This window comes from Eriocheir sinensis, chromosome 31, assembly GCF_024679095.1.
Source record: "Eriocheir sinensis breed Jianghai 21 chromosome 31, ASM2467909v1, whole genome shotgun sequence".
NCBI classification, from domain to species: Eukaryota; Metazoa; Arthropoda; class Malacostraca; order Decapoda; family Varunidae; genus Eriocheir; species Eriocheir sinensis.
In genome coordinates this window covers 1658449-1685927 of record NC_066539.1, presented here as the reverse complement: position 1 = coordinate 1685927, position 27479 = coordinate 1658449, and the positions used below count along the sequence as shown (strand labels likewise).

The 27479-nt window shown below is 44.5% G+C and overlaps 1 protein-coding gene and 1 long non-coding RNA gene across 2 annotated transcripts; one reads left to right on the top strand and one right to left on the bottom strand.

Moving 5' to 3' along the window:
- LOC127005784 (tripartite motif-containing protein 3-like) lies at positions 1-20414 on the top strand (the record flags this gene model as incomplete). The annotated part of the gene is given in 7 exon segments (XM_050874886.1): positions 1-80; positions 12678-12807; positions 13326-13455; positions 15427-15656; positions 16036-16239; positions 19613-19773; positions 20054-20414. Coding segments are annotated over 7 exon segments (1094 nt in total), but the record flags the coding sequence as incomplete, so codon positions are not given.
- Positions 91-27479, bottom strand: LOC127005785 (uncharacterized). Its single transcript, XR_007758910.1, has 3 exons — positions 23349-27479; positions 21048-21128; positions 91-337 (listed from the first exon to the last, which is right to left on the bottom strand). It is a non-coding gene; the product is annotated as an uncharacterized LOC127005785 (long non-coding RNA).

The window sequence follows — 27479 nt, the reverse complement described above, 5'->3', positions numbered from 1 at the left end:
ATATCTGCCGTCGTCATCCAGATGATCTTGAGGAGTCTGCCCAAAATGGCTTCCCTAAGATTTTGGCAAGTCTTACTAAGGTGAAGACAATGTTTAACTAATTTCTGTAATTACTCCCAAAGACCTGTATTTTTTACTTGGTATTAGAAAGTTCTTTGGGTCTGCTATGGGTAATTCATTATGATTTAAAAACGTTATGTTGATCTCTCTTGGGCTGGTTGGTAAGTTCATCTTCAGGAGTTCTTTGTTCTTACCAGTGGATAGCAGTCAGTCCAATCCCTGATCTGCATTGGTTGGACGGGGCCTGCCACCCTTCCTTGTAGAAAGCATCACCCAGCTATGAAAACAAACAAAAAATAAAGGACACAGCATAATTGAAAGTAAAGGTCAGAGTCAAAACAGATCTGTAATTTTGTATTTAACAAATCCATCCAGTAGTGAACAAGCGGACTGGACTACTCAAAAGTCTGCTTGAAAAATGTGTCTGCTAAGTGGCATCAAGCACATATTATCAGGCACTGTACAGTTATTGAAGGCTCACTTTGCTGGCAGAATAATCATATAACCACAACCACTACATCATGAAATAATATCAGATTTATGCTGGACACTCACCAATCCTTTCTCTAATACTTTGTTAGGAAGCCTTTCCTCTTAATCACCTCATTTAACCCCTGTGGAATGCTTTCTGAAAGGTTTCTCAGAGTAGCTGAGTTGAGCACCTCCCATGCTCGCTGCAGTTCTGCTTCCAATTTTGAGATTGTTGACACGTCTGATTCCCTTATCTTGGATTTTAATATTGCCCAGAGGTTTTCTATTGGTTACAAATCTGATGCATTCCCAGGCCAATCAGGAATCCACCCAGTTCCACAGTCCTGAAACCTGGATTTGATGACCTTGGCAGTGTGAGTTGGCGCACCGTCTTGTTAAAATATTTCACAACCAGCCTTTTCAAAAGCATTCTCTAAATGACCATTAAAGATCAAGTAGTTTGCTTCTTTATAACCTGTTTCACCTTAACCCCTTCATTATCGATGGTGTACCATAGTACTTAATATAAAATTTTGGCTAAGGAACCGATGAAGTACATGCGTACATCATTGTTCATTGACGATACACAGAACTTCATTTTTTCGGCTTGTATGGATTTTATAAAGCAGTGACAAACTGACTAGTTGGCACCTTGTGTTTCAAGGACATTAGGGACGTCTGCCTTAGGGGGTACGATGTGAAGCCTGGGGGTGGTGGCGGGCAGTGTGTGATTGACACGTGTCGCGTCATGGCGTCCCTTTCTCTGTCCGATAGTGATTCTGAGCGCAATATGACATGAAGGTGACTTGCAAGGGTCAGATGATAATGAAACTCAATCAGAAGGCTTCATAAGTGCCTCGGATGAAGACTTTTTATTTTATTTTTATTTATTTATTTTTTTATTTATTTTTTTTTTTTTACAAAAAAAGGAGGCTCAAAATTACACTTTTTCTGTATAATTATTTTAAGAGCCTGTGTATGGGACAAATTGAATTGTCGAATGTTGAAACATAGAAGCATACAAATACAAAATACAAAAAAGTAAAGAAAAAACATGTAAAAACAATATGGAGTAATGTCAGTTTGTCACTTTATATTTATAGTTTATAGCACTAGCGCACTTGGGTGTCCCTCACGCCACCTGTGAGCAGCCAGCTTCACCTGCTGCGTACTCATGTTCTCCACTTGGGGAGTGGCTGCCGTGAACATGTTCCACAGGCGTGTGGTCCTGGCTGTATAAGTGCGCTGGTGCTGCCTGGAATGTGATCGAGGCACCCCCACGAGCTGGTCACCGGAGAGTGTAGTCCGGGTGAACCTCTGAGCAGCGCGTGGAGGGAGCCTCAAGCTGCTGAGGTGGGGAACCCCCTGCACCTGGGCTTTGTGACACACCACCAGTGCTGAGACATCACGGCGGTGCTCCAGCGATGTCACAGTGGCAGACTCCTCCTCCAGGTGCTCGCTGGCCTCCACCAGACGCAGTGCTTGTTGCTGCACTGCGTCGAGCCTCTGCATGTGGGTGGCAGCACTCGCCATCCAGCACAGGGCACCGTAGTATCTGTGCCTTGAAGAGAGTGAGGATGCCCCGTGGGTCAAGGGATCCCGCTACTGTAACGGGCTTGTCGGGGGGCGTTTAAAGGGTGTTGATTAAGACTTCAGCTTCCTTAAGGCGAATTATATTCGTAGCCTTTATGTACAAGAAGCGACGGAGCGAGAGCGACTGTCGTTGTGTGTCAGTCGGACTCTCGTGAAGGAGTGGCGAGTTACAGGTTGGAAAATAATTGTTACAATTGGTCACGTATGTCAAGGTGACCTCCACGCACCATCGGAGTGCTAAGTATACAAAACTGAGACGGTAAACACTGACGGACGACATTCCTATAAGGTGGCGTGATCTATCTGTCGTGGGGTTTTTCCATTGACAATTGTATGCCTAATTCGTGGTGATATTAAATAATAATAAAAAAATGATATCCTACTATAAAAATGCTCGCTCACCTACCAGTCATATCGACATCAAGATATATAAAAATCGAAATATCATTATAGGTACAATGAACATACATATTGGGAGTTTGTCAATAAGAATGCATATGATAAAATTATATTAAAACAATGTCTATGTAAGAACAGATGTGGAATTTTAATATAAATAGGAGAGGAAACCACAACGTGTGTGACATGAAACATAAGAAACCTATAAAAAGATAAATATAAGGACACATGTATAAGAAAATATCAACAGGCATAGTTACAGACAATGAAACGTTGATCTAGCTCCTAAACAAAAATACAGTAGTGAAACACAGTACAATGTTAAGTATAGGAGCAGCCAGGTTTCTGTCCCTGACTTGTCTGAGAAAGGAAAAACTACCTTGCCAGTGGCCTCCCGGCATCCAGTCGCCGTGTCTGCACAACCAAATAATCGTGCAGGACAGAGTTTCTCCTAATAAGGTAGCACATGACGACGAGACTGACGAACATCAGAAACATTGGTACAAAAATCCAGGGTACAGGTAGGGAGATGCAAATAATCAGGCAGCGTTTCCTCCAGGGTTTCCGCAAACTCTGTTTTGTTCGCGAAAGACAATGAATTAAGGAATTAGTCACATACGAGATGCTGGAGAAATGAATGTCATCGAGAGACCGTAGAGGAAACACTCGATGGGAAATATTGGCCGTGAAAACCAGACGAATCCGGGACGGGTACGTTGTTATGTTAGTGGAGCGGATATAGCATGCTTCCGCTATGGCATAGTGACCAGTAACCCGTTGATAAGTGGTACCCTCCGGGCAGATGACCGATACATAGAAGGACTGAGGGAAATAAAAATAATGCAGACCCTGAAAGTTCTTATGGAAAACAGGCGTTGGTGTTAGCTGCTTGTAAGGGCACAGGAAAGAGCGTCAGACGCGTTCACGCGGGTGAGGGCGATCTCGCATACCCTCCCGAACTGGAAGGAAGGCAAAGAGAGACGCATAGCAATAGACTAGACAGAAGACCGTCTCCTTGCAATACTGCAAGAGTGAGTAGCTACCAGTTGAATACAGAGCGAAATCCTTCGCGATTAGAACAAGAGACGGGGACGTGTCCAGGGCTAACACACTGTCCTTAGCTGAAAAAGGGAACGGGACAATTTCGTGTGCCTCAAACACGTCCGCCGTCTGAAAGGGAACATGAATGATTATGGCATCATGGGTGAGGCTGGACTCAATCAAGGGGTAAAAATATTGACTCATGTCCGGGGTGAATAAAGGCGTCAGGCTATAATTTTGATACCCGATCTGGACAGTCGTTCTCAAATCGTGTAGAGGAACAAGGCAGGTGTGACTCTACCGTGCGCTGCATCAACCATGTTGCTAATAACCTGCTGATTAGCCGTTGCGACGGAGTTAATGACGTTTTCCAATACATGCAAGGCCTGATCTGAGGAGAAACTGATTCACCTGGTCGATCTGTTTGACAACTATGTTGATAACCTCTACCATCTTATTTGTCTGCTCTAGCAGTTCGTCAATGTTAGTATGCAATTGCGCAAGTTTTCTACAATTGGCGTTGATCACCCTGCGATTTCTAGCAGCAAAGGAAAGTACATGAGCGTAGTGGTCCCGCAAATCGCGAACGTCCTCGTCGGTAGCCGTACCGAAAAGGAACTTTGAGGCGGACCCAACGATGTTGAGCAACCCCTCTTTACCCGAGTGAACGGTGAAAACTATAATCCATGTTTACCTCATCAACTTTTCCCCGTAAGAACAGAATCCTATCCTCCAGTAGTTGAAAAAGAGTCAGAGAGTTGGTACTAGAAGGAGCCTTTGATTCCCTAGTCTTGGTAGCCCGGATGGCGTCTGCCATGCCGAGTAGTTTTTCTGAGACTATCCTGATTATGTCCGTGCTGTTGGTCAAGGAAGTATATGGATATTTTACGAGGAGCACATCTTCTATGAGGAAGACCTCTCCTATGTGTGCCGTGAGGGCACCAGGCTTCAGGTGGATGGGTGTTGTTGCAAGCAGGGAGCCAAGGGACAACAAGATGGTCAGAAAACGCAACATCATGATCTGCAAGTGGTGGGAATGAAGTAATTAAACCCGTGGTCTCAAGTTATAGCTATGGGTGTTGGGATTATCTTGTTGAACATTTGACTCTGAGGGGGAAGTACCAATATCAAGGTCCAAAGGGGAGGGAATTACTTTCAGACGATCACTGTGAACTTCTATACTGACTCCACTATTCGACTCGAGAACCTCGAACCGATTACCCCTGACATTCCGAACAACTCGGTAAGGACCCACAAATTTAGCCCCCAGTTTCGAACTCCTTTCCGCTTGCTTAATCATGACTGTGTCACCCTCTTTGAAATTCACCGGGACGGCCTGTTTGTGTTGTTTTGACATCATTTCAACCTTCGTAGCTTTTAACGTACACCTAACTTCTGAGTGTATCTTGGAAAACATATGCATCTGCTGTTGTGCGTACCTATCAATGTTGTAGAGAGGTTGCTGTGGGGTTGTTAGGAAGTCGTACGGAAGACGTTTCTCCACCCCATACAAAATGTAGTAGGAGACTTCCCGTAGAGTCGTGTACCGACGTATTTATGGAAGCGGCTATATGCGATAGCCAATCCTCCCAATTATCGTGGAGATCGTTCACGATAGGCCTGAGAACCTGTAAGATTTTCCTATTAGCCCTCTCCGCCAACCCATTAGCAGCTGGGTGGTAAGCTGTGATGAAGGATTGCGTGATGTTAAACTGAGCGCATATTTCGCTCAATACTGAGTTCCTAAACTCGGTGCCATTGTCACTCAAAAGAATTCGAGGAGACGAATGTGGACACAACACGTGAGTCACGAGGGCATGGGCCACGCGTGTGGCTGTCTTGTCCTTGAGAGGCGCTAGAACAAGAAACCTAGAGAACTGGTCGACGCACACCAATAAGTAGCGCGAGCCATGTTGGCTCTGGGGGAGCTGTAGTAAGTCTATATTAACAACATCCCATGGCGCCTCTGGTACTGGGTATTGCAACATAGGTGCTGGCCCTTTGACGGACCCCTTGTGCTTAGCACAAACGACGCAATGTGCGACATGTTTTTCTACATCAACCCGTAATGTGGGCCAGTAGAATTTTCGTCTGGTGACAGATAGCGTCTTGTCTCTTCCTGGGTGACCCGCAATGGGTGTGTTATGGACCAGCTTAAGCGTCACGGGGACGTATATGTCTGGGATGACCAGTTGGTCTATAGTTACCGGTTTGGTTGGCCATGACCTACAAAGGAGGTTGTCCTCTGATAGGAAGAATTGTGAAAAGGGAACTGGCAATTCAGGAAGGTTTGATTCGTCTCCCGACTCGAGGGCGTAAATTAACCTCTTCCACACAGGGTGGTCACGCTGAGCAGTGTGTAGCTCAGGTGAAGTGAAGTTGTGGATGACCTCTGGGGTGGTAATCGCGCCTATCGGAACATTCCGAGATAAGGCATCTGCGACCACATTTGTTTTCCCGGTGATGTATTTTATCTCCGGATTGTATGGATCGTTAAGAACCATCTTGCCAGACGACCGTGTAGGTTTTTCCTTGAAAAGATCAGTTATGGCCGCGTGGTCCGTAAACACCACAATTTTGTACCCCATCACAATGTCACGAAAATGCTTCAGAGCCCACACAATGGCAAGAGCCTCTAGGTGGGTAACAGAATAGTTCTTTTCCGGAGCTGTAAGGGCTCGACTGGCGAACGCTATCACATGCTTTTTGCCGGACATATCTGTTTGCATCAGCGCGGCTCCTACTCCACTAGCCGAAGCGTCGGTACAAAGCTAACAGGGGTCCTTGAAATCCGGAAAGACAAGGACCGGAGCCCGTGTAAGCGCTTTCTTTAAATCCTCAAAACTCGTTTGTTGAGCTGGGAGCCACTGAAATGGTACGTCTTTCTTTAAAAAGATGGGTTAGGGGACTCGCGCGAGCTGCGAAGTCCTTAATGAAAGGCCTGTAATAACCCGCGACACCCAAGAAAGACCGTACTTTGTCCGCAGACGTTGGCTGAGGGAACTCGGCAATAGCCTTTATTTTGTCGTCCACTGTGTGGATGCCGAATTCGTCCACGACATGCCCCAAGAACTTGATCCGAGGCTTTAAAAACTCACATTTGGTGATTTTGAGCTTTAATCCGACCTCTTGAAGTCTGTGTAGGACTGCTTTTAGCGTTTCCATGTGTGCATGCACGTCTTTACTTGCTATGATGATGTCGTCTAAATACACATAGACAGAGTTGCCCAGCAAGTCACCAAAAATACTGTTCATTGTCCTTTGGAAGGTCAAGGGAGCTCCTTTGAGCCCGAACGGCATCCTCGTCCACTCATAGTGGCCATGAGGCGTGCTGAAAGCCGTTATTTCACGTGACTCGGGGCCATGGGCAGTTGCCAGTAGCCACTGACCAGATCAAGACTCGTAAAGACTTTATTTCCTCTACCGAGACACATCAGAAGATCTCTAAGAACGGAAGCGGAAAATGATCATCCACGGTCGCGGTGTTCACATGCCGGAAATCAATCACAGGACGATAAGAGCCGTCTTTCTTTGGAACCAGGAACAAGGGCGAATTCCACGGGAATTCGATTCTTTGATGACACCTTGTTCTAACATTTCAGAGATAAGTTGTTGCACCACCTCCCTCTGACTGTGGGGAGCTTGTACGCATTGATATATACAGGATTTGTATTGGGTTTTAACTTAATGTGGTGTTCAGCACACTGCGTAACTCAAGCGGCTCGCCTGGTAGAGCAAGCGCCCCCCGATAATGTTCCAGAAGCTGGACTAAGGTTGGCTTAATTTCGGAATAGTGTGCAACTTTTAGGAATGCCTCTAAATTAGCTGTGTCTTGTTCGGGAGAAGCCTGACACGCCGAGGTTATGCCTGAGACTTGGGCTGAAGGGTATTCAGCTGGTTCCGGGCGACATTTCTCCCATACACTAGACACTGGCATAATCGAACACCGTGTTTTAAGGATACAGGGGATCCAGACGTGTTTATTACCAATGCCTCTGCAAAACCACCCTCCTTGACTGTTGCAAGAGTTACCTCCACCGTCACGCGGTGTACGTGAGGAACTCCGTCGATACACACATCACTGCCCGCCGGAGGGGCGTTAGGCAAACGGATTTTAACAAGTTTTGCAGCACGATCCGGAACTATATGAGGACCTTCTCGACTGCCGTTACTGTCCGCCACAAGTCTGCAATGGTTTCGTGTGGTTTGACCGTAAGAGGGACACTTGGGCGGTTGCAGCCCATGAGTATGTTGTGGGTTTGTAATTTTCCACCTCTGAGTGTGAGATTACAGTTGACAGAGGCGATGGATTGACCATCCCCTGTATGCGTCGGCCTTGATACACGATCGCGTTGCTTACAGGGTTTATGGCGATGTGCAGGTCTTTCATGGCGTTCAATCCTAAGATCCCATCCACAGGTAAAGCAAACCTGCTAGAGACATAAAAGAAATCTCGAAAAGGACATACTTTTTCATGTAAGCTGACTGTTAGTGGTACTCGCCCAAGGATACCCAAAGTGGTGCCCGTCACGCCTACCACATTCAGGTCGTTCTCTTGGAGCGGCCAATTTTCCCCACTCGCTTGTCGTGTCAGTGACCTGTAAGCGGAGTCGGATATGACATTGACTGTGGCACCTGTGTCAACCGCTAAGGTGAGTGAAGTGTTGCCCACCTTGCAAGGGAGGGCAATTATGCTTGTCCGTCCCAAGGCGGCAATGACGGAGTCAAGTTGCTCCCAATTAGTATTTTCCTTAAGGGACACTTGGATGTACGCCTCGGGGCTGTCACGAAGTCATGTCTTTATTCTGAGAAGAGGAGTGTGGTTTACTGTCCGCTGAGGACTTGTACTTCTGTTCCTCCTTGGCCTTTTGTATTGCAGAACAACTGTCTGAATCATGAAAACAATTCCCGTGGATATGGCAAAAGGCAGCCTTCCGCTGATGGTTTGGCCTAGGGTTCCTGTGTGATGAATGATGCCCGCCCCTGTAACCTCCTGACCTCCTATCTGAGCCCCGTCTCGAATGTGTTGATTCCCTACGTTTCGCGAAACAAGAATGTTCAGAATGTCCTGATTGTTTGCAAAAACTACATGTGAGAGATGCCTTACTGTGTGCTTGCAATGCTGCTGCTGTGGCGAGGGGTTGATGGTGAGGGTGTTCCTGAACCTTGACCTCTAACTCTGAGACGAAGTCAACCAACTTCCCGCTCGGTTTGAAGGCCAAAGGAAGGGCAGAACGGCGGTTCTTCTCTGAAATATGAAATAAGTAAAAAAACAACTCGAAAGCTGTCTTCACCTGGTGCTTTTGCATACAGCCCCCTGGAAGCCAGAGCGCGTCTTCCAAGCTCTTGACACAGTCAACCGCCAGCTGATTGGCCTCAATCATGGCGTCCCAAATCGGCTTTGTTGAGGAATTTTTTTGGAGGGACTCAACCGTGTGTGCCATCTGTCTAACGATGCTTGGTTTACTCCCGCCCCCGAAGATTTTAATGAAATTCCCTTTAAAAACCTCATAGTTTACACCAATGTCCCCGGAAGCGAACGCTGAGGACTGCATCAAATTCAATGCCCGAGAGCCTGGAAGTAACAGTGACCGAATTAAAGCGATTTTATCATGATCTTACGTAATGGATGAATTTACGATGGCAGATTCACACAAATCTAAAACTGTCGCGCCGAAAATCGGTCTCGCCTCCGAATTGTCGAATACTGGCGTGAGTTGGAATGACCCGAATCGGGGGCGGGGGGAAGTGGTGTGGGGCCCCAGGAGGAGGAGGGGGAGGTGGATCGACAGGCATTGTGTTCGGCCGAGTGGGGGTTAAGTATTCAGACGATTCTGAAGGGGAAGGGGCGCTATCCCTTGGGAGGGAAGAGTACGTAGCCCCCGATCGCAAATTCACCACATTTAAATCACCGGTGGTTGCACCGTGCTCCAATTCCTCCTCACTTGAAGGACGAGCCAACTGTTTAAAGGTGTCGCCGAGTTTAGCGAGAGTGTCTTTGTTCATACTATGGTGTAAATCATTTACAAAATAGGAGCATATGTTGATAGCTGTAAATATGAACCAATAAACGGAACGTGTATGAATGAATAGTTTGCGTTGAAAACCCTAAAAAGGCAAGAAAGAATGGCTAGCAAGGTGCCTGTTTAGACGTAATAGAAGTTAAGGTTATAATGGAATGCCCTAATGATATGGGTATATATAGAAAGAATAACTATATAAACAAGTGGTATGTTAAGTGAGTATACCATTGATGCTCACGTTTTCTCTCGAGCGGTGAAAAGAAAACGGAGGCAGGGCACACTGATGAAGATTAACTTTGATCAGGGAAATCACATTATACTCAATAGACTCGCTAGCAAACAATAAGAAAGAATCAATATCGTATGCGAATGAACGTAACTCCCACAATTATGACTGAGTAACAGCGTTAAGAACACAGAAATAAAAATCGTGCCTCTGCACAGATAATAATGAAAATGAGCCGAGTCGGCAAATTTGGACAAGAATGGAATATCCACAAATACCAAGATTAATCAGCTGATGTAGTGGAGAGGGCGACGGCCTGTGATGCCCTGGGTGACGTGCAGTCGTTGTAGGCGCGTCAGGAAACCTCGGCCGCGGCCACAGCGGCGGTGAGAGGTGAGGGATGGGCTGACATCGGAGGACTCGCAATGGAGGTTGAAACACTGCTGACCCAGCAAAATGAGCGGCCGCGGTGCGCGGCTGGGAGCTGGTACACAGCCGCCAGACGTATGATGGCCGCGTCGTCCTTGTTATAGGAAGAGATGGGCGGCGGTGGCAGACAAGACGACTTGGGTGTGTAACCTCTTGAGAAGACGCCTTGCAAGAGACGGTAGTGGGAACAGCTTGCAGTCACCGGGAGATGTCCGGTACCCTTGCTGACTGTTTGCCGGAAGAGGTTTGGGCCGATGCTCCCGGCAGCGGTGGTGCCGCCAGCTGTGGAGCGAGGGCATGCGGGTGTCCCAAGGTCAGCGGGCGTGCCTCCTCGTTGCAGGTGTGAATACCTCTGCCGTATCGTGGAGTGGCTTGCAGGGTACGTAGCAGTGCTGGCTTGAAGCGGGGGAGCGGCTTGTAGATTGTGGCCCTCGCTATCGGCTGCGTAGGCCTGTGGGTGTGCTCGGGGCTTGTAGGCTTGACGCCTGTAGAGTTGCTGGAAGCTGGTGTGCACGAGGCTTGTAGGCTGTAGAGCCTGTAGGCTTGTAGCTGGTGTGCTCGAGGCTTGTAGGCTGGACGCCTGTAGAGTTGCTTATAGCTGGTGTGCTCGAGGCTTGTAGATGGCGCCTTGTGAGTTGCACGTTGGTGGCGACTTGTGAGATGCTTGTAGCTGGCGCCGTGTGAGTTGCACGTTGGTGGCGACTTGTGAGATGCTTGTAGCTGGCGCCTTGTGAGTTGCACGTAGGTGGCGACTTGGGAGATGCTTGTAGCTGGCGCCTTGTGAGTTGCACGTAGGAGGCGACTTGGGAGATGCTTGTAGCTGGCGCCTTGTGAGTTGCACGTAGGAGGCGACTTGGGAGATGCTTGTAGCTGGCGCCTTGTGAGTTGCACGTAGGTGGCGACTTGGGAGATGCTTGTAGCTGGCGCCTTGTGAGTTGCACGTAGGCGACTTGGGAGATGCTTGTAGCTGGCGCCTTGTGAGTTGCACGTAGGAGGCGACTTGGGAGATGCTTGTAGCTGGCGCCTTGTGAGTTGCACGTAGGTGGGCGCCTTGTGAGATACCGCGGACGGCTGGTGCGTTGCCGCGGACGGCAGGTGCGTTGCCGCGGACGGCTGGTGCGTTGCCGCGGACGGCAGGTGCGTTGACTCCTTCTTCCCTTGTACGCCAGTCCCCGGAGTTTGTTGGTGAGTTCTCGTGGCTTGGAGGAGAACGAGGTAGCGAAGGCACAGGCGCGGGGTGACCGCTGCCAACCAAATGTAACGGGCTTGTCGGGGGGCGTTTAAAGGGTGTTGATTAAGACTTCAGCTTCCTTAAGGCGAATTATATTCGTAGCCTTTATGTACAAGAAGCGACGGAGCGAGAGCGACTGTCGTTGTGTGTCAGTCGGACTCTCGTGAAGGAGTGGCGAGTTACAGGTTGGAAAATAATTGTTACAATTGGTCACGTATGTCAAGGTGACCTCCACGCACCATCGGAGTGCTAAGTATACAAAACTGAGACGGTAAACACTGACGGACGACATTCCTATAAGGTGGCGTGATCTATCTGTCGTGGGGTTTTTCCATTGACAATTGTATGCCTAATTCGTGGTGATATTAAATAATAATAATAATACATTGATATCCTACTATAACACTACTCTTCGCAGGGCAGAGACTCGCAGGGAGGCCTGGCGGGCAACAGCTTGGACGTGGAGGTCAAAGAGCAGGCTTTGGTCCACAGTCACTCCCAGGACCTTGATGTGGTCCTGGAGGGGCAGAGAATGACAGTGAGGCGATCCCTTTGCTGATCATCGTCCTGGCATTGTTCCTGCCTTAATTGAGGATTTTTCTGGTGTTCATCCTGATGTACCAAGGAATGACATGAGTGCTTTGGACTTTTGATTTAAATAGTATACATCTCGTGAACAAAACTATCAGAACACGTGAAAAAAATACATAAGGACTAAATATGGGTGTAAGGATAAATATAATCTACCCCCATGGAATTAGGAGAAGCACCCGAAAAACTCTGTGCAGGAGAGGGGGGTGGGAAGCGTGGGGATCACGGAGTCGGTAGCAAAGGGGTTAAGGCAACATGACAAGGTCACTTACACCACCATACTCCAAATTCCTAACAGCAAGGGATTTAGTTCCTTGTCTCCTTGCTGTTAGGGTTGGATTAGCATCCACTTGCATCTTTAGCAGCATCAGTCATAGAGACTGCTTCTTGGGGACACCACCCCAATGACACTTATTTGGGATCTACCCGTCCAGTGTATGGGCTTATTCCCTGCTTATCTCACTATTGTACCCAGCTAAATGCAAGTATAAGCTATACATACATTTATAGAGAAGATTAAGTTGAGGTTGTGTGTGTGTTTGTGTGGAGTTTCTTCTTAGCCTTCGTAGCCTTAGCCTCTTGCTAAATATCTGAAGGTAACAATTCATTGCAGGATCATCCAAAGAAATTAGAAGACTGTTCAGATGACAAGACAGTAATCATGAAGGATCTGACAGTTACCATCACCAATGACAAGACCTTCCCGTGTAAAGATAAGCTGAAGCAGAAAAAGAGTCTGAGTGGTGAGTATGTACCCAGAAAATGTTTCAAGAATACTTGTTATTGAAAGAATGCTTGTATGTTATTGTATCTGTGGTTGTATAATTGGGACTGATAAATGGCTTGAGTGTGAAATGAATGACGTGCATAAAACAAAAAATTTAACCCCAACCTTGTTAGGAAGCAAGGTACAAAGTATTATTAAATATATTTGTAAGCACAAGGCCAGTGATACAAATTCAGACAAACCTAAGTGCTCATTTATAAAGAAACAAGAAATGGGTGAGTCACTTGCAGGGTAAAGGGGAGTAATGGGTCACTTGTGAAAAGGAATGAGTTGATAAAGAAGTGATGGATGAAGCATTTTGAATTTGTGATGAATGAAGGTGGAGGGAGAGTAGTGGCCAGTAGATGAGTAAAGATTGTGGGAAGTTTCTGCAAATGAAGAGGGCATTTGAAATATAGATAAAATCTCTTTTAGACTTTCCAGTAAACTCTTTACTCCTTACTGATTGTAACTTTTTTCCTTTTTTGTTCACAGAACGCACACCTGTGAATTTCGTGGTCAAGACGATGTCGTTCAATAGAGTGGAAGGCCATTTGCTATATTCAACTTCCATCACAAGTCCATATGCCTTGGATCGACCAGTTGGGATTATGGAGCATTCCAGGTAGATATCTGCATGCCACTGAAAAATGAGCTTGCACAAGGTATTTTGAACTGCCACAGGGCTTCACTGAGACTATTTTTCTTTTTTTAGGTTTCTTTATTCTAATCAGTTGGAAATAAAATAGCGTAGCTTTTCATGCTTATCCTGTGTAATTGATCCATATAAAAGAAAATGCTTTCTTCTTTCATGCTTAACCTATGGCTTTGATCCATATCAAAGAAAATGCTTTCCTCTTTCATGCTTAACCTATGGCTTTGATCCATATCAAAGAAAATGCTTACCTCTTTCATGCTTAACCTATGGCTTTGATCCATATCAAAGAAAATGCTTACCTCTTTCATGCTTAACCTATGGCTTTGATCCATATCAAAGAAAATGCTTTCCTCTTTCATGCTTAACCTATGGCTTTGATCCATATCAAAGAAAATGCTTTCCTCTTTCATGCTTAACCTATGGCTTTGATCCACATCAAAGAAAATACTTTCTTCTTTCATGCTTAACCTATGGCTTTGATCCACATCAAAGAAAATGCTTTCCTCTTTCATGCTTAACCTATGGCTTTGATCCATATCAAAGAAAATGCTTTCCTCTTTCATGCTTAACCTATGGCTTTGATCCATATCAAAGAAAATACTTTCTTCTTTCATGCTTAACCTATGGCTTTGATCCATATCAAAGAAAATACTTTCTTCTTTCATGCTTGGCCTACGTCATTGATCCATATCAAAGAAAATGCTTTCCTTTTTCATGCTTAGCCTACGACATTAATCCATATAAAAGAAAATGCTTTCCTTTTTCATGCTTGGTCTACGACATTAATCCATATAAAAGAAAATGCTTTCCTTTTTCATGCTTAGCCTACAACATTAATCCATATAAAAGAAAATGCTTTCCTTTTTCATGCTTAGCCAATAACATTAATCCATATAAAAGAAAATGCTTTCCTTTTTCATGCTTAGCCTACGACATTAATCCATATTAAAGAAAATGCTTTCTTGATAAGCCAATATGATTTTCATCCATATGAAATAGTTTGAGTGATGAAGAATAACTAGCTACTTTCTTTCTGCACCCTCTCCCATGAATGACTGTGAGCGACTGAGTGCCGCGTGACTCATTATTGTGTGCGAAAGGCAGTGTTAACAACTCACAGAACGCCTCCCTTCCGAATTCCTAACAAATTGTTATTTTTTCTCATCTGCTTTTTTTTTATGCTTGAACTTTGATATCATTGTGTTTATAACTATTTACAGTGTAACAGAGAAGAGACAGTGAGTAGGATCATGAATTCAGTGACTCAATAGGTTCCCATACAAATGTCTCTATCACTCTTGACGGATGACAAACTAATGATAGGATCTGCATGACTAAGATGAAAAATGAAACATTAGATGCTATGCTAACTACAGTACCCTTCTGAGTATATGGGCTATATGGCGTTGTCGATACCTGTGCGAAGGACAAAGATCCGGATCTTCAAGTCCCTTCAAGTCCTGTCTTACTTTATGGTTGTAAGACACGGACACTAAATGGGGACTTCGAGAGGCGGATTGATAGCTCTGGTAATAAATGTCAACGCAGAATCATGGGATATCACTGGAATGACTTTGTGTCAAACCGGCAACTACTCCGTGAGACTGATTCGACATATATTACCTGCATAGTCCGTCAACACTAACTCCGGCTATACGGGCCGTGGCACATTACCTATAAGCTGATCCTGCTCATCGGGCTGTCTCTGTAAGAGGCAATCCTGAGTGGAGGAGGCCAAGGGGACGCCCACAGAGTTCATGGCTTGAACAAGTCAACAGATCCTGCCAGGAGGTACTCAGAATGGGAAGGGGGCTTGCATGGAGACTTGCCCGGAGGGACCCCCTGGCTTGGTGCCATAGGGTGGGCGAGGCGACGCGCCCCCCTGCGCATGCTCCCATTGATTGATTGTTTGATGATGGTAATTTTGCTGTATTGCAGTGGGGTCATCTTAGTGTCGGACACATTTAATGACCGTGTGCTGCGTCTTGATGAGAATGGAGGTCCCATCAACTTCGCTGGACCATCCATGTCATTCCGCCGGCCCTCCGCCTTGGTAGAACTCGAGGATGGCTCCATTGCTGTCATCTGCTTCAACTTCATAGCAGTGTTTGATGCTAAAGGAAATTATCTGAAGGTATTCGGGAAAGAACTCCTTCAGAAACCTTATGGTAAGTGAAGAATGAGATTTTTTAGTCATTTATTTAATCATATATTTACTGTGCAGTATACTGAGCCAAGAATTTTTCTAACACACATCTAAAGAGGATGATAATAATGATAATAATAATAATAATAATAATAATAATAATAATAGTAATAGACAGCAGCAACAGCAATAATAATGAGTAGTAGTTTATTGATGGATATGCAGCCATGTGGCTGAAAATATGTATAGTAGCACCATCCCTTACTTATGCTGCCCACATTATATTGTAGGGAACCATAAATGTGGTAGAAAGATATGAATCTCCTCCATCTTGTTCAGGCATAGGGGGATTATAATGGTGCCAACCAATACCAACATTGTTATTTATCATTCTTTTGTAGGACTGTGTTTGTCTGAAGACGGAAAGCTGATGACAGTGGAAACAGCTTACCCTGGCACATTAGTCATTGTCACCCTGTGCCCTGAGCTGGAGTATGAGTTGTCAAGAGTAAGAGTATCACTAGGTCTCCAGCCTCTCCGAGCAGAGCTCAGCAAGCCCAGGTTCATGGCATGCTACAAGGACAAGGTTTATGTGGGAGATTTAGGTGAGTACCATGTTGTCATTGTTAGCAAACCGCCTCTCTTAACTGTTAAGGGACTTGTATTAAAACATGACTACCAGCCGCTTGCTGACAATGTTCTTATGTTCCAGTTCTTATGTCATAATATTTTAATTTGCAGTATGTGTTGTTTCAGAGTTATTAGTACTATAGCCCATTCAAACTAAGTATTCCTCAAGAGCCTTGGTAACTTTTGACAGGTCTTACTCCTTATTTTTATAATAAAGGCAAAAAAAGGGGGGGGGGGGGCTCGTTAACACTTTAGCGCACATGGATGCGACATACGTGTCACTATAACTGTCTGGTCAAAAAGCACGGCTTAAGATTGACGCGACTGTCGCGTCAATCTTAAAAAAAAAAAAAAAAAATTCGCCAAAAATTCTGTAATTCACATTGACCCGTGATACTTGGTCTGTAGACAGGCTAGCACATGTCGACTCGAGGTAAGCTGATAGACCCTTCTTGCCGAGAAATTTTCCTGGGTGACAAAACATAAAATCTCTATAAAGTTGACTCTCTCTAGTGGTTGCGGACTTGTTAGTGTGTGGCGGGGGGCAGGGTTCAACATTTTTATTCTTTAAAGCCTAACTCCTCAACTATACGTCATATAAGAAATCTGAAACTACCATTGTATAGGTAATGATCTGTTCTTTAAGATGAAACCATAAAAAACTATAACAGTTATGGAGATAAGTGGAAAAAAGTGAACATTTTTTGAAAAAAAAAAATTCCTTTTTTTTTTTTTTTTTCTTCAAATTTATGACCATTTTAATTGGTGCATCAAAATTCGGTTTGTTGCGCTAATTAGCTCATAAATGTCCGCTTCTTTTGTTATAGAACACAATTTGTTATATTTTTACACGTATGTGAAAATGTGAGGTTTTTTATTATTTTTATTATTTTTTTTTTTTTTTTTATTTCGGAAATCGGTTCGCGTCACTTCAACTCACGATATCTCGGTAAAATATGAAACAAACATTATTTTTTTTTTCTTTCCATATGAAAGAGCTTACAATTTACAATGGCATGTATGTAGTTTCATAAAAGTGAACTGAGCAAAAGATTCGATAAGCGAGTTTTGAAAAAATTATACCGCACGCTCAGTGTAGCCAGTTAGGTGTGCGTTTTGGACGAGAAAATCAAATGGGAGGGTGTGCGTGAAAGTGTTGAGCACTGTTCACTCAAAGAGGAAAATCTCACATATTTGTTCAGAGATCTTGATGCTCACTCCTTGTAAGCATTATAAGTGTTAGGAAGGGGGAAATACAGATGAAGGATGGCTGTTCCAGAGTGTAACAATAAATAAAGATAAAAGAATGCTGGTTAACTTTTGCATAAGAGATTTCAACAATAAAGAGGTGAGCTATAGTATATTGTGCAGCAGAGCTGCAGTTAACAGTTCAAAACAGTTACCATGAAAAGTTGTAGAAGATAGGATGAGAGGCAACCTTTTGGCAGAGTAGAAGACTTCCTAAGAGGGGAGGTGATGAGACTAAAAGCTTTTGACTCTACTTTGTCTCAAAGGACTGTGTGTACACCCATTGCCGTCTTGATAATACAAGGCCCGACAGCTCAAATTATGAGTCATCCGCGCTCTCCAACTATTTTTTTTAATGCATATCTGTGAAAAAAAAAATCTGATAAATGAAGGTTTTCCAACATTACTATCTTATAAACATTATCAAATTAGACATAACAAAGAGGAATTAAATAAGATATAGTATAAGGAGAGGGAGAAATATTCACACAAAAAATATATAAATAAATTGACAGTCATAACTGGGTACTCCTATTAGTTTGATTTGTCACAGTTTCTAAATATCTCTTTTTGACATTCATAGCGCTGTCGTTACAATTACTATATTCAACAAGCCGATCCTCCATCGTGATACTAGGCAACTCAGTCCCCTGCTATCTGGCAACTACGAGTGAGGGGGCTGCTACAATCCTCTTTCTACCATCTCGTTCCTGGGACAAACTATTTACTCATAAAATGGCCACATGGAACTCGGTGTTAACATGGTACATTTTGTCGTTATATTTTTAAGAAGATATAATCGTATAATAGCAATGATATAGTTTACGTTTATAATGTATGTCTTCGAAATGTGAGACCGAGATTCACCACTCTGCAGTGTTGTCCAAACTGGGTTCCACGTACCCCTGGGGATATGCAGCATAGATCAAAGGACGTGAAAAGACGATGAACACACACACGCACACATACACAGCAGAAACTTCCCATGTTCTATGAATGAAAAGAGAAAGGGAGGGATGGATGCTCCTGACGGGTACCTAGGAAGGATGCATAATGTACGTGTACCTAAATATAATATAATATAATATAAATACAATATAATATTATTGAGTTTAATCAGCCAGGGGGGGTACGTAACAGTAGAAGAAGGTAATAAAGGATACAACAGGTGAACAAGTTTGGACAGCACTGCTCTATAGTACCTCCATGTAACTTGTAGTTGCCAGATAGCAGGTGACTTGAGTTGTCTATAATAGTATAGGGATGGAGGAATTTGATGATGTTTAGAAGATATTGATGTTGGAAAACCTTTATTTATCACATAAAAAATATATTTAACACAAAAATATGCATTAAAACACACAAAAAATAACATTTTATTTGGACACACTCGGCCTTACTTGGATGACTCATCGTCAAAGAATCCAGCAAGCTGTCAGGCCTTGTATTATCGAGACAGCAATGGTACACCCCCCCACACACACACATGAGATGCATCCTCCATACAAGGGCATTTTGGTAGAATATGTGAAGGAAAAAGACAATGCATAATACCTAACCTTGAGGAATCAGATTTAGCATGAGGTGAGAGATTTTTAGTCCAGAAAAGGCCAAGAATGTTAAGGGGAACAATGCTCTTAAAGATATAATCAGTTTTTACTTATATTGCAATTTATCCAAATTTGGTTACACCATTTCATGCTTGGGAATTTTCTTTCTAAGGTAAAATGGTTTATTTTACCTGATTCAATAGCTCTGGCAAATGGTAATGGCAATAACAGTTGCTGTTTTACAATCACTGCTGAGACTATTGATGAAAACCAAAATTGTCAATCTTGCATGAGGTGAGATTACATAAATATGTATAGAAACAAGTATCACAGGAGCATGAGTAACTGACAACTACATTCATGACAGCAAGAGAGGGATCCAGCTAATCAGGAAAGTCCTAACAAATGCTGCCAAAGTGCCAAAGGAACACAATTTGAACAGATTACAGGTCACTTTCATATCATAAAAAGGGGAGTTGATTAGGCACCTTCCAGGTTTATGAATAATGCATCAGTAAAGGAATAGTTTTATCAGTAATTGGACTTCCAGGGTTGAACTGTGTGTATGAAGTGAACTACACCACCGGATGTTTGCTGAATACATTTGGCAGTGCAGGAACATCTCCCGGGTGTATGGTAGATCCCTCGGGAATCACTTGTGACCCTGATGGCAACATTTATGTTGCTGACAGTCGCAATCACAGAATCCAGGTTAGCTAAAAACACTGAAATTTGCCAAAGTTCATAACATTAATGAAGTTTTCAGTTTTGTTGGTATAAATTACTCCTGAAAAATGTGTATGTATGAGTATACAAGCTATTCAGTGTCCCTTCAGAGATCAGTAATTAGTGGTGTATAATGCCTGGCATAGTAAAATCTTAGGACACAATTATGTTAGTTTATTTTACAGATTTGCATATTGGCTTAATAATTCAATTATTTCAAGTTTTCTCTTGTTTTGAGTTTAATTTAAATATTTTTTACTTTCAGGTATTTGATTCTTGCAGAAGAGTCATTTGCATCATTGATGTAGACTACCCACTCAATCGTCCTTCTGGAATATATTTGACCAGAAATGAAAATCTGTTTGTGCTCAACTATTGGGCTAATTCCCTGGCAAAGTATCGCTTAAAATATAAATACATCTGAGTACATGTTCATGAATATACAAATCAGTAGTAATTTTGCTCCTCTTCACTCTTTATACCAAGGGGAAATTTTCTTATAAAATAATTCTCGAGTGTTTGAAAGCAGAAAGTTAATGAATCTGAATTTTTTGTAAAAGGATTAGTTAGGATGAGCTCCATATGACATTCTGTTCTTTGAACAAAAATAAACTAATTGAAATCAAGTGATGTAAAATGTTTTAAGCAAAGAGGGATGGAAAATCAGGGATCGTAGCTTCTGGCAGCCCTGGGCGTGCAGCTACCAAGGGCACGCGACACACCACAAGCACCTTGTAATGAGGGGTGCCCTCTTTCCCTCTCCCCTTAACACTGAAGCCCCGTCATTCGTGGTTTTAAGTTACTGCTACCATAGATTTGCTATATACTAATACTGCTACTACTAGTACTACTACTACTATAATTTTTTTTATACTACTACTACTACTACTACTACTACTACTACTACTACTGCTGCTGCTGCTGCTACTATTAATGTATTTTCCCCGTCATGTGAGTTGCAAAGAACACATTTTCTCACATAACGGTGTTGCATTACTGAGGCACAAAATAAGAAAACAGGTCAGGAGTTTCTGTAATGCAAGGCGGCAAGTAGGCCTTGGCCAGGCCGCAAGTGGATGATTCATGTGTTCGGCGACGCAAGGGTGTCACTCAGATGGGTGTGGGGGTGGTGGTGGGACTGGTTGTGTGGCTGGATCGCACTGCTCGTAATGTGTGTATGTGTGTAATAGGCAAAGTTTTTTTTATTGTATAGTGAGATTAATAAATTAACTCTAAAAGTGTATGTGTGTGTGTCTCACCAGTGCTGCAGGGCCGTGTTGGTCTCGGGGCAGGCGGGGGCCTCGGCCTTGAGTGGGGTGGCGGGCTGTTCGTCAGACATGCTGCAAGGGAGGGAGGACATCAGAGAGAGAGAGAGAGAGAGAGAGAATTAATTATAGGCCATCTGATTATAAATGAATGCTCAAAACATTGTTACCATCGTTATGTGGCGGGTAGTACTTAATACTCAGTTGGTTGCTTAATGTGTACCAGAAAGGTGTTATGCCACCCCAGCCTTAGTCCTCCGCTGGTAAGACTAAAGAAGGGCACTTTCCAATCTCGAGGAGAGACTTTGGGTGCCAAATCTACACACCTACATATACTTGACAAAATCTGGAGGATACATCCATCTGCATATTGGTTGCGCAGGCCACCACGAACAAAAAGAAAATGAAATACATATAATTCTATACTTGTAAACCATACAAAAAATATTTGGTCATAATATAATTTTATATGGAGGGCGAGTATTAAAGGGGAAAATTTCCCACCCATATCAAATGCCCAGTGTGTGTGTGATTCACTCGCGGCTTGATCACGAGCTGAGCTCGTCATTACCAACAAATTATATAATATATATATATATATATATATATATATATATATATATATATATATATATATATATATATATATATATATATATATATATATATATATATATATATATATATATATATATATATATATATATATTTTTTTTATTTATTTTTTTTTTTTACATGTTTGCCTATAGCGCCAGTATGTTTTCTTCAGGGGCGTGGTGGTCGGCCCAAGCCCGTCATGGAGCAGGCAATTTTTATAGTGGCGCCATTTATTCTTGGGTCATGCTGCCCCCGGGAACTCATTCTTGATTCACATAGACGGTTTCTTCTAGACCAGAGCAAGTTCATAGTCGATCTTTGGGTACTGCCGGAACCTTCACACACCACACGCCCCATCCCCTTTGCTTAACGAGGAACAGTAACTGTTCCTCAGTGAAAAAATCCAGGGTCTGCAGCTGAACAAGGCTCGAACTTCCGCCGGCCAGACCGTGAAGCCTGGCAGCACAGAGCTCTACCACTGATCTATCAGAGCGGTGTGTGTGTGTGTGTGTGTGTGTGAGAGAAAGAGAGAGAGAGAGGGGAAGGGGCTGGTTTTGGGACGTCACACACAGGTGCTCAGAACTCAGGTGTGCAATATGATGCCGCTGAGAACCGTAACTCACTCTTCAGGTGACTGTCTGGCTCCCCCTCGCCTTCTGCTTGTGCTACCTCTGTCTATTGTTTTGTTTCCGTATTCCCCATGTATGTTTTTTTCTTTTTTTTCTCAGCTGCTGTTTCGCAGGTGAAAAATTCTCTCTCTCTCTCTTCAAGACATACCCTGTGCCCTTCACTTTTTCACTTTCCCCTGGCTGCTCTTAGCTTGCAGCAGCGTGGCGCTGATCAGCTGAGAGGGTTACATAAGAGTTACCGGTGAAGATGTTGAATAGTAAAGATTATTCGCCCAAGGTGATGCACATGCAGATCTTTTCGTTCATTTATAGTTATTCCTGAATCAGAAGAGGAGAGCTGTTCTGTAGTGTTTGTTATATGCTTATGAAGCCATTGAGACGAGCAAGTTTTAGTTTATTCAACGCAAACTATTTTAATACATCGTACAGCACGTGTCACCCTTTTTTTCGGTAATCTTTATAGGGTAAGTTTTCTACCCACAGTTTCCTCGCTATCCAACAGGAAGGGTTTTCTTTGTGCGAATGCCAACAAACAGATCACACACTAACACACACCTTAAAAAAAAAAAATCACTGCATAGGAGCATTCAACAGGTCATTTCATTAGGACGCATTGATTTGATGCCGACGATTTTTTTTTTCAGCCGAATCTATTTTCTTCTATACCATGTGACAAAACATAATCAAGGTGGCCCAAATTCTCAGGAGGTGCACGATGACCGCCCACTGAAGCTAAACAGTACCCCGCGCCGCACTCCTCGACATGGACATAATTGAAGGAATTATAAAGTTTCATTGATGTTGACCATAAAGAAAGAAAAGTTTCAATGCTTTACATACAAATCTTCACACTTATTAGTTGAGAGGAGGGCACATTTTCGTGCAAATAATGGTACCGGTAGGCAACAAAACCATTATGTAACAATCAGGAAGCTGAATCGTGTTCCAAAACTGGGTGATAAAGGATGATCAGCTTTAGTTCTTAAACTAATGGATACGTGCCAATAGAAAGTTATATATTAATCAATGCAAGTGTTTGGGAAAAGGGCCGGTGTACAGGACTCCTTACCTGTGTGTGTGAATGCGTGTGAGCGGAGGGCGGGAAGGAGGAGGCTCATTGCTCCCCCACGCCCCGCCATGTAGCGTGACGTAACAGACGTTGGGCCCCGCCCCTCTATTCGTGTGTGTGTGTGTGTGTGTGTGTGTGTCATTCATCATGATTTGTATACATGCTGGACACTGCGACCACAAGTACCCCCCTAGTCTTAAGTTTTGAGCTATACATTCACTACACATTCATGGATCTTCGATTGCAGCTGGGTTTACTCACCTGGTTGGCTACCCCAACTTACTGTCATGGTTCACATATCGGTGGTACGTAGAAGGATAGCCCGCAACTGCTGGCACGCCAGCCCATCTGTTCAATTAAGGACATTATGATTTGTACAAAAATAATAGGCGGAATTGTGTGCTATGTGGAGCTAGGTGTTAAGCAAGGTGTATATAGATATGAGTTTGTAACAGAACAATGTTAATAATGGGATGAGTTTTGACAGAGGCAGGTAATTATTCCGTGTATGAGAACAGTGACTGTTCAAGGGAGAGGTGAAGGCCCCTTTTAAATGCCTGGATTGTACCAGTGCTAACAACGCTGTCTGGGAGGGAGTTCCAGTGATCAATGCACCTAACACTGAAGAATCTGCATCTACACTCAGTGGAGGTGTGTGGTTTGGCTAATTTGAATCTGTGGCCTCTGGTAGTAGTGACTGGGGAGATAGTAAATAGATCAGACGGAGAAATGGCACACTGATCATGAAAGATCTTCCAACATTTAATGAGGTCTGCTCTCAAAAGTCTGCCTTATACAGAGTATAAGACCTAAGATATAGCCTTAAGACGATCAGCATAACTTAGTTCAGCCAGGCCATTTGAACTATGTGCTTGGTCCAGCGGCGCTGCACTGACTCCAGCAGCCGCAGGTCACCCAGGTATCCAGTGTTCCAAACTGTTGACCCAAACTCTAGTAAAGGTCTTATGTGGGACTTGAGGATGGCCAACATAAAGTCACTGGAGCGACAGCGAGTAGATATGAGTATGTTATTGGCTAATCCTGCAGCTTTATTAACTGTTGTTCTTATATGTGCATGAAACTTGAGGGTGTTGTCGACTAGAACTCCCAGGTCTCTATGGGTGTCAGCCAAGGACAGATCAGAGTTATCTATAGGTGGTAGTGCTGAAGAGAGCCCACCGCTGTCCAGTCAGTAGAGCCACGCTGGTATCGTAGCACAACACACTTGGATGGGTTAAAGTTTAGCCCCCACGAGCTAGCCACCCTGGAGACACTATTAATATCTCTTTGGAGAGAACTGAGATCTTCAGCCAAAGGGTAAGTGGCATTGTGCCGTATCTTCATATACAGCTTGAAGTCGTCCGCAAAGAATTTACACTTGGAATAAACATGTGAAGGTCGGTGGTTGACATATATAAGGAACAAGAGTGGGCCCAGTACAGAACCTTGTGAAACTCCACTACGGATCAGTCTACATGAGCTAGAGGCACCCGATATTGACACTTGCATGATTCTACCCGTCAGAAAGTCAAACATCCAGTCAAGCAGCCGACCAGATTCCCTGTTTAACGCCCGGTACCCCTTGGGCTTGGGGTACCGATTCACTAGCTAATGAGCAACGAGGCACTGTTATAGTAGTTGTAATTATATGAGTGTATTATTATTATTATTATATATCACCATGGATTAGGAATGCATGTAACAGTGGAAAATACCCACTGCAGATAGATCACGCCACCTTTATAGGAATGTCATCCGTTAGTGTTTATCGTCCGTTTGTTCTCGGTATGTGTAAAAAAACACCTCGTCACCTCAGCGGTCACCTTGACGTATGTGACCAGTTGTAATTTCATTATTTTCCAAGTCTCTAACTTCACTCCTTCCAGAGAGCCCGACTGATACAGACCTACTGTCTCGGCTCTCTCCAACTCCCCCTGTATTTTAGGTTAAGAATATACTCACCTAAAGCAGCGAGTGTTTCCCTCCACGCCTTGTTCGCCCACCAAGACCCTGTCTGAGCTACACGCAACCAAGCTTTCCACCGTTACAGAACGGATCAATGTATGCGGGGCTCTAATTTCTTGGGAGGGGGGCTAGGGGGGCCATAGCCCCTATGTTTTCTATATCGGCCTGAAAATGATCCAAATACATACTTTTTTTTTTTTTTTTTAATTCCCCCACTTGTGCATACTCGACGTACAGTCCTCCCCCCCACCTCGAACCTATGATGTCCTCTATATATCCCCCAAAAAAACTCTGCCAAAATTACGGGCCTGGTATGCCTGCATCCGTCTCCAGCTGTCCACCTAACAGAGTGTGAGGTATTTTTTTTTTTTTTTTTTTTACGTCTTGGCCTATTGCACCGGTAGGCTTCTTCCCGCTGGATCCTGAATTCCTGATGGTCGGTCCAAGGCTTCTTCCCGGTGGGGCCTGATGGTCGGCCCAGCCCGTTCTGGCGCAGGCGAGTGTTTATAGTGGCGCCATCTTGCATTGGCTCATGCTGCCCTCCCGGAACTCATCTTTAATCCTAGAATCTAGAGTCCGGGTTGATAGGTGGTCTTCTGGACAGCATGTGGGTAGTTTTAAGCCACTCGGCGGCGGCTGAAAAATCCCAGCTTGGTGGCACCGGTCGGGGATTGAATTCGCGTCCTCCTGAACGCGGGGCCGTCTCGCTATCCGTTCAGCCACCGCCTCCCCTAAGATGCTAGATTCGTGATCGCCAGACAGTGCGCAGTGTACCTCGCTTCGAGTTTCAAATACACCAATCTTCGGGAGCGGCTGGAATTAACTTTCCATCACACCTGTGACCCCCCTCCCTCCCATTTACATCACACAGCCCCCGTCTAACACCCGGTACCCATTCACTGCTTGATGAACCGCTGCAAGTATACGGAAGTATACCTCAGGTCCTCAAGGTGATAGGACGTGCTCTGGCTAGCTCTTGGGTTGACCATGTCTAGTGGGATGAGTTACAGTGGTGCAGTGAGGGGAGGAGGCGGGGCCGGTGGGGGTACAGTTGAGTTAGTAAATTCTCTCTTGGAGAGAATTGAAGAGTTGGAGAGGACTGTGGAGGCCATGAGGAAGGAAAATCGAGTCCTTCGTTCATCAGGTCCTCAGACAGGCGATGTACATAGTACACCGTCACAAGATGGGGGCTGGCAGGTAGTCAAGAGCCATGACAGCTGTTTAAGGTTGAAGAGGAACAATCCTGCGGGTGTTTTTATTTTTATTTTTATTTATTTTTTTATTTTTTTACGTCGTGGCCTGTTGCGCCGGTAGGCTTCTTCCCGGTGGATCCTGGATTCCTGATGGTCGGTCCAAGGCTTCTTCCCGGTGGGGCCTGATGGTCGCCCCAGCCCGTTCTGGCGCAGGCGAGTGTTTATAGTGGCGCCATCTTGCGTTGGCTCATGCTGCCCTCCCGGAGCTCATCTTTAATCCTAGAATCTAGAGTCCGGGTTGATAAGTGGTCTTCTGGACAGCATGTGGGTAGTTTTAAGCCACTCGGCGGCGGCTGAAAAATCCCAGCTTGGTGGCACCGGTCGGGGATTGAACTCGCGTCCTCCTGAACGCGGGGCCATCACGCTATCTATTCAGCCACCGCCTCCCCATATTCGAGTGCCGCAACTCCTTCCAGGCTCTCACTGAGCTGAGGGAGGGAGTGAAGGAGCAGGAGGTGAAGGAGAGGAGGGCAGATGACAAATCCCTGCCCAGAGGTAAAATTTTGGTTGTTGGGGATAGCCAGGTCAGGTTGTTAGAGAGGGCCTTCTGTGCTAAAGATAGGACACGTAGGACCAGGGTGTGTTTTCCTGGAGCGGGGATTAGGGATGTCAGCGACAGGGTAGAGTCGTGCATGTCAGGCGAGGGAGCCAAACCCATCGTCTGCCTGAGCGTGGGAGGGAACGACATAGGCAGGTTAGGTAGTGAGCAGCTTCTGCGTCGCTACACGGAGGCTCTTCGAAGAGTTACGTCCAAAGGCGAGGTTCCTGTGGTGTGTGGGGTTCTGCCAAAGCGGCGGGTTGGTGCCATTTGGATGTCCAGGGCTATTGCATTAAACTGCAGGTTGGCAGATTATTGCAAAGCCAATGGATGGACATCTGTCGACGCCTGGGACCGTTTCTTTGGCAAGAACCA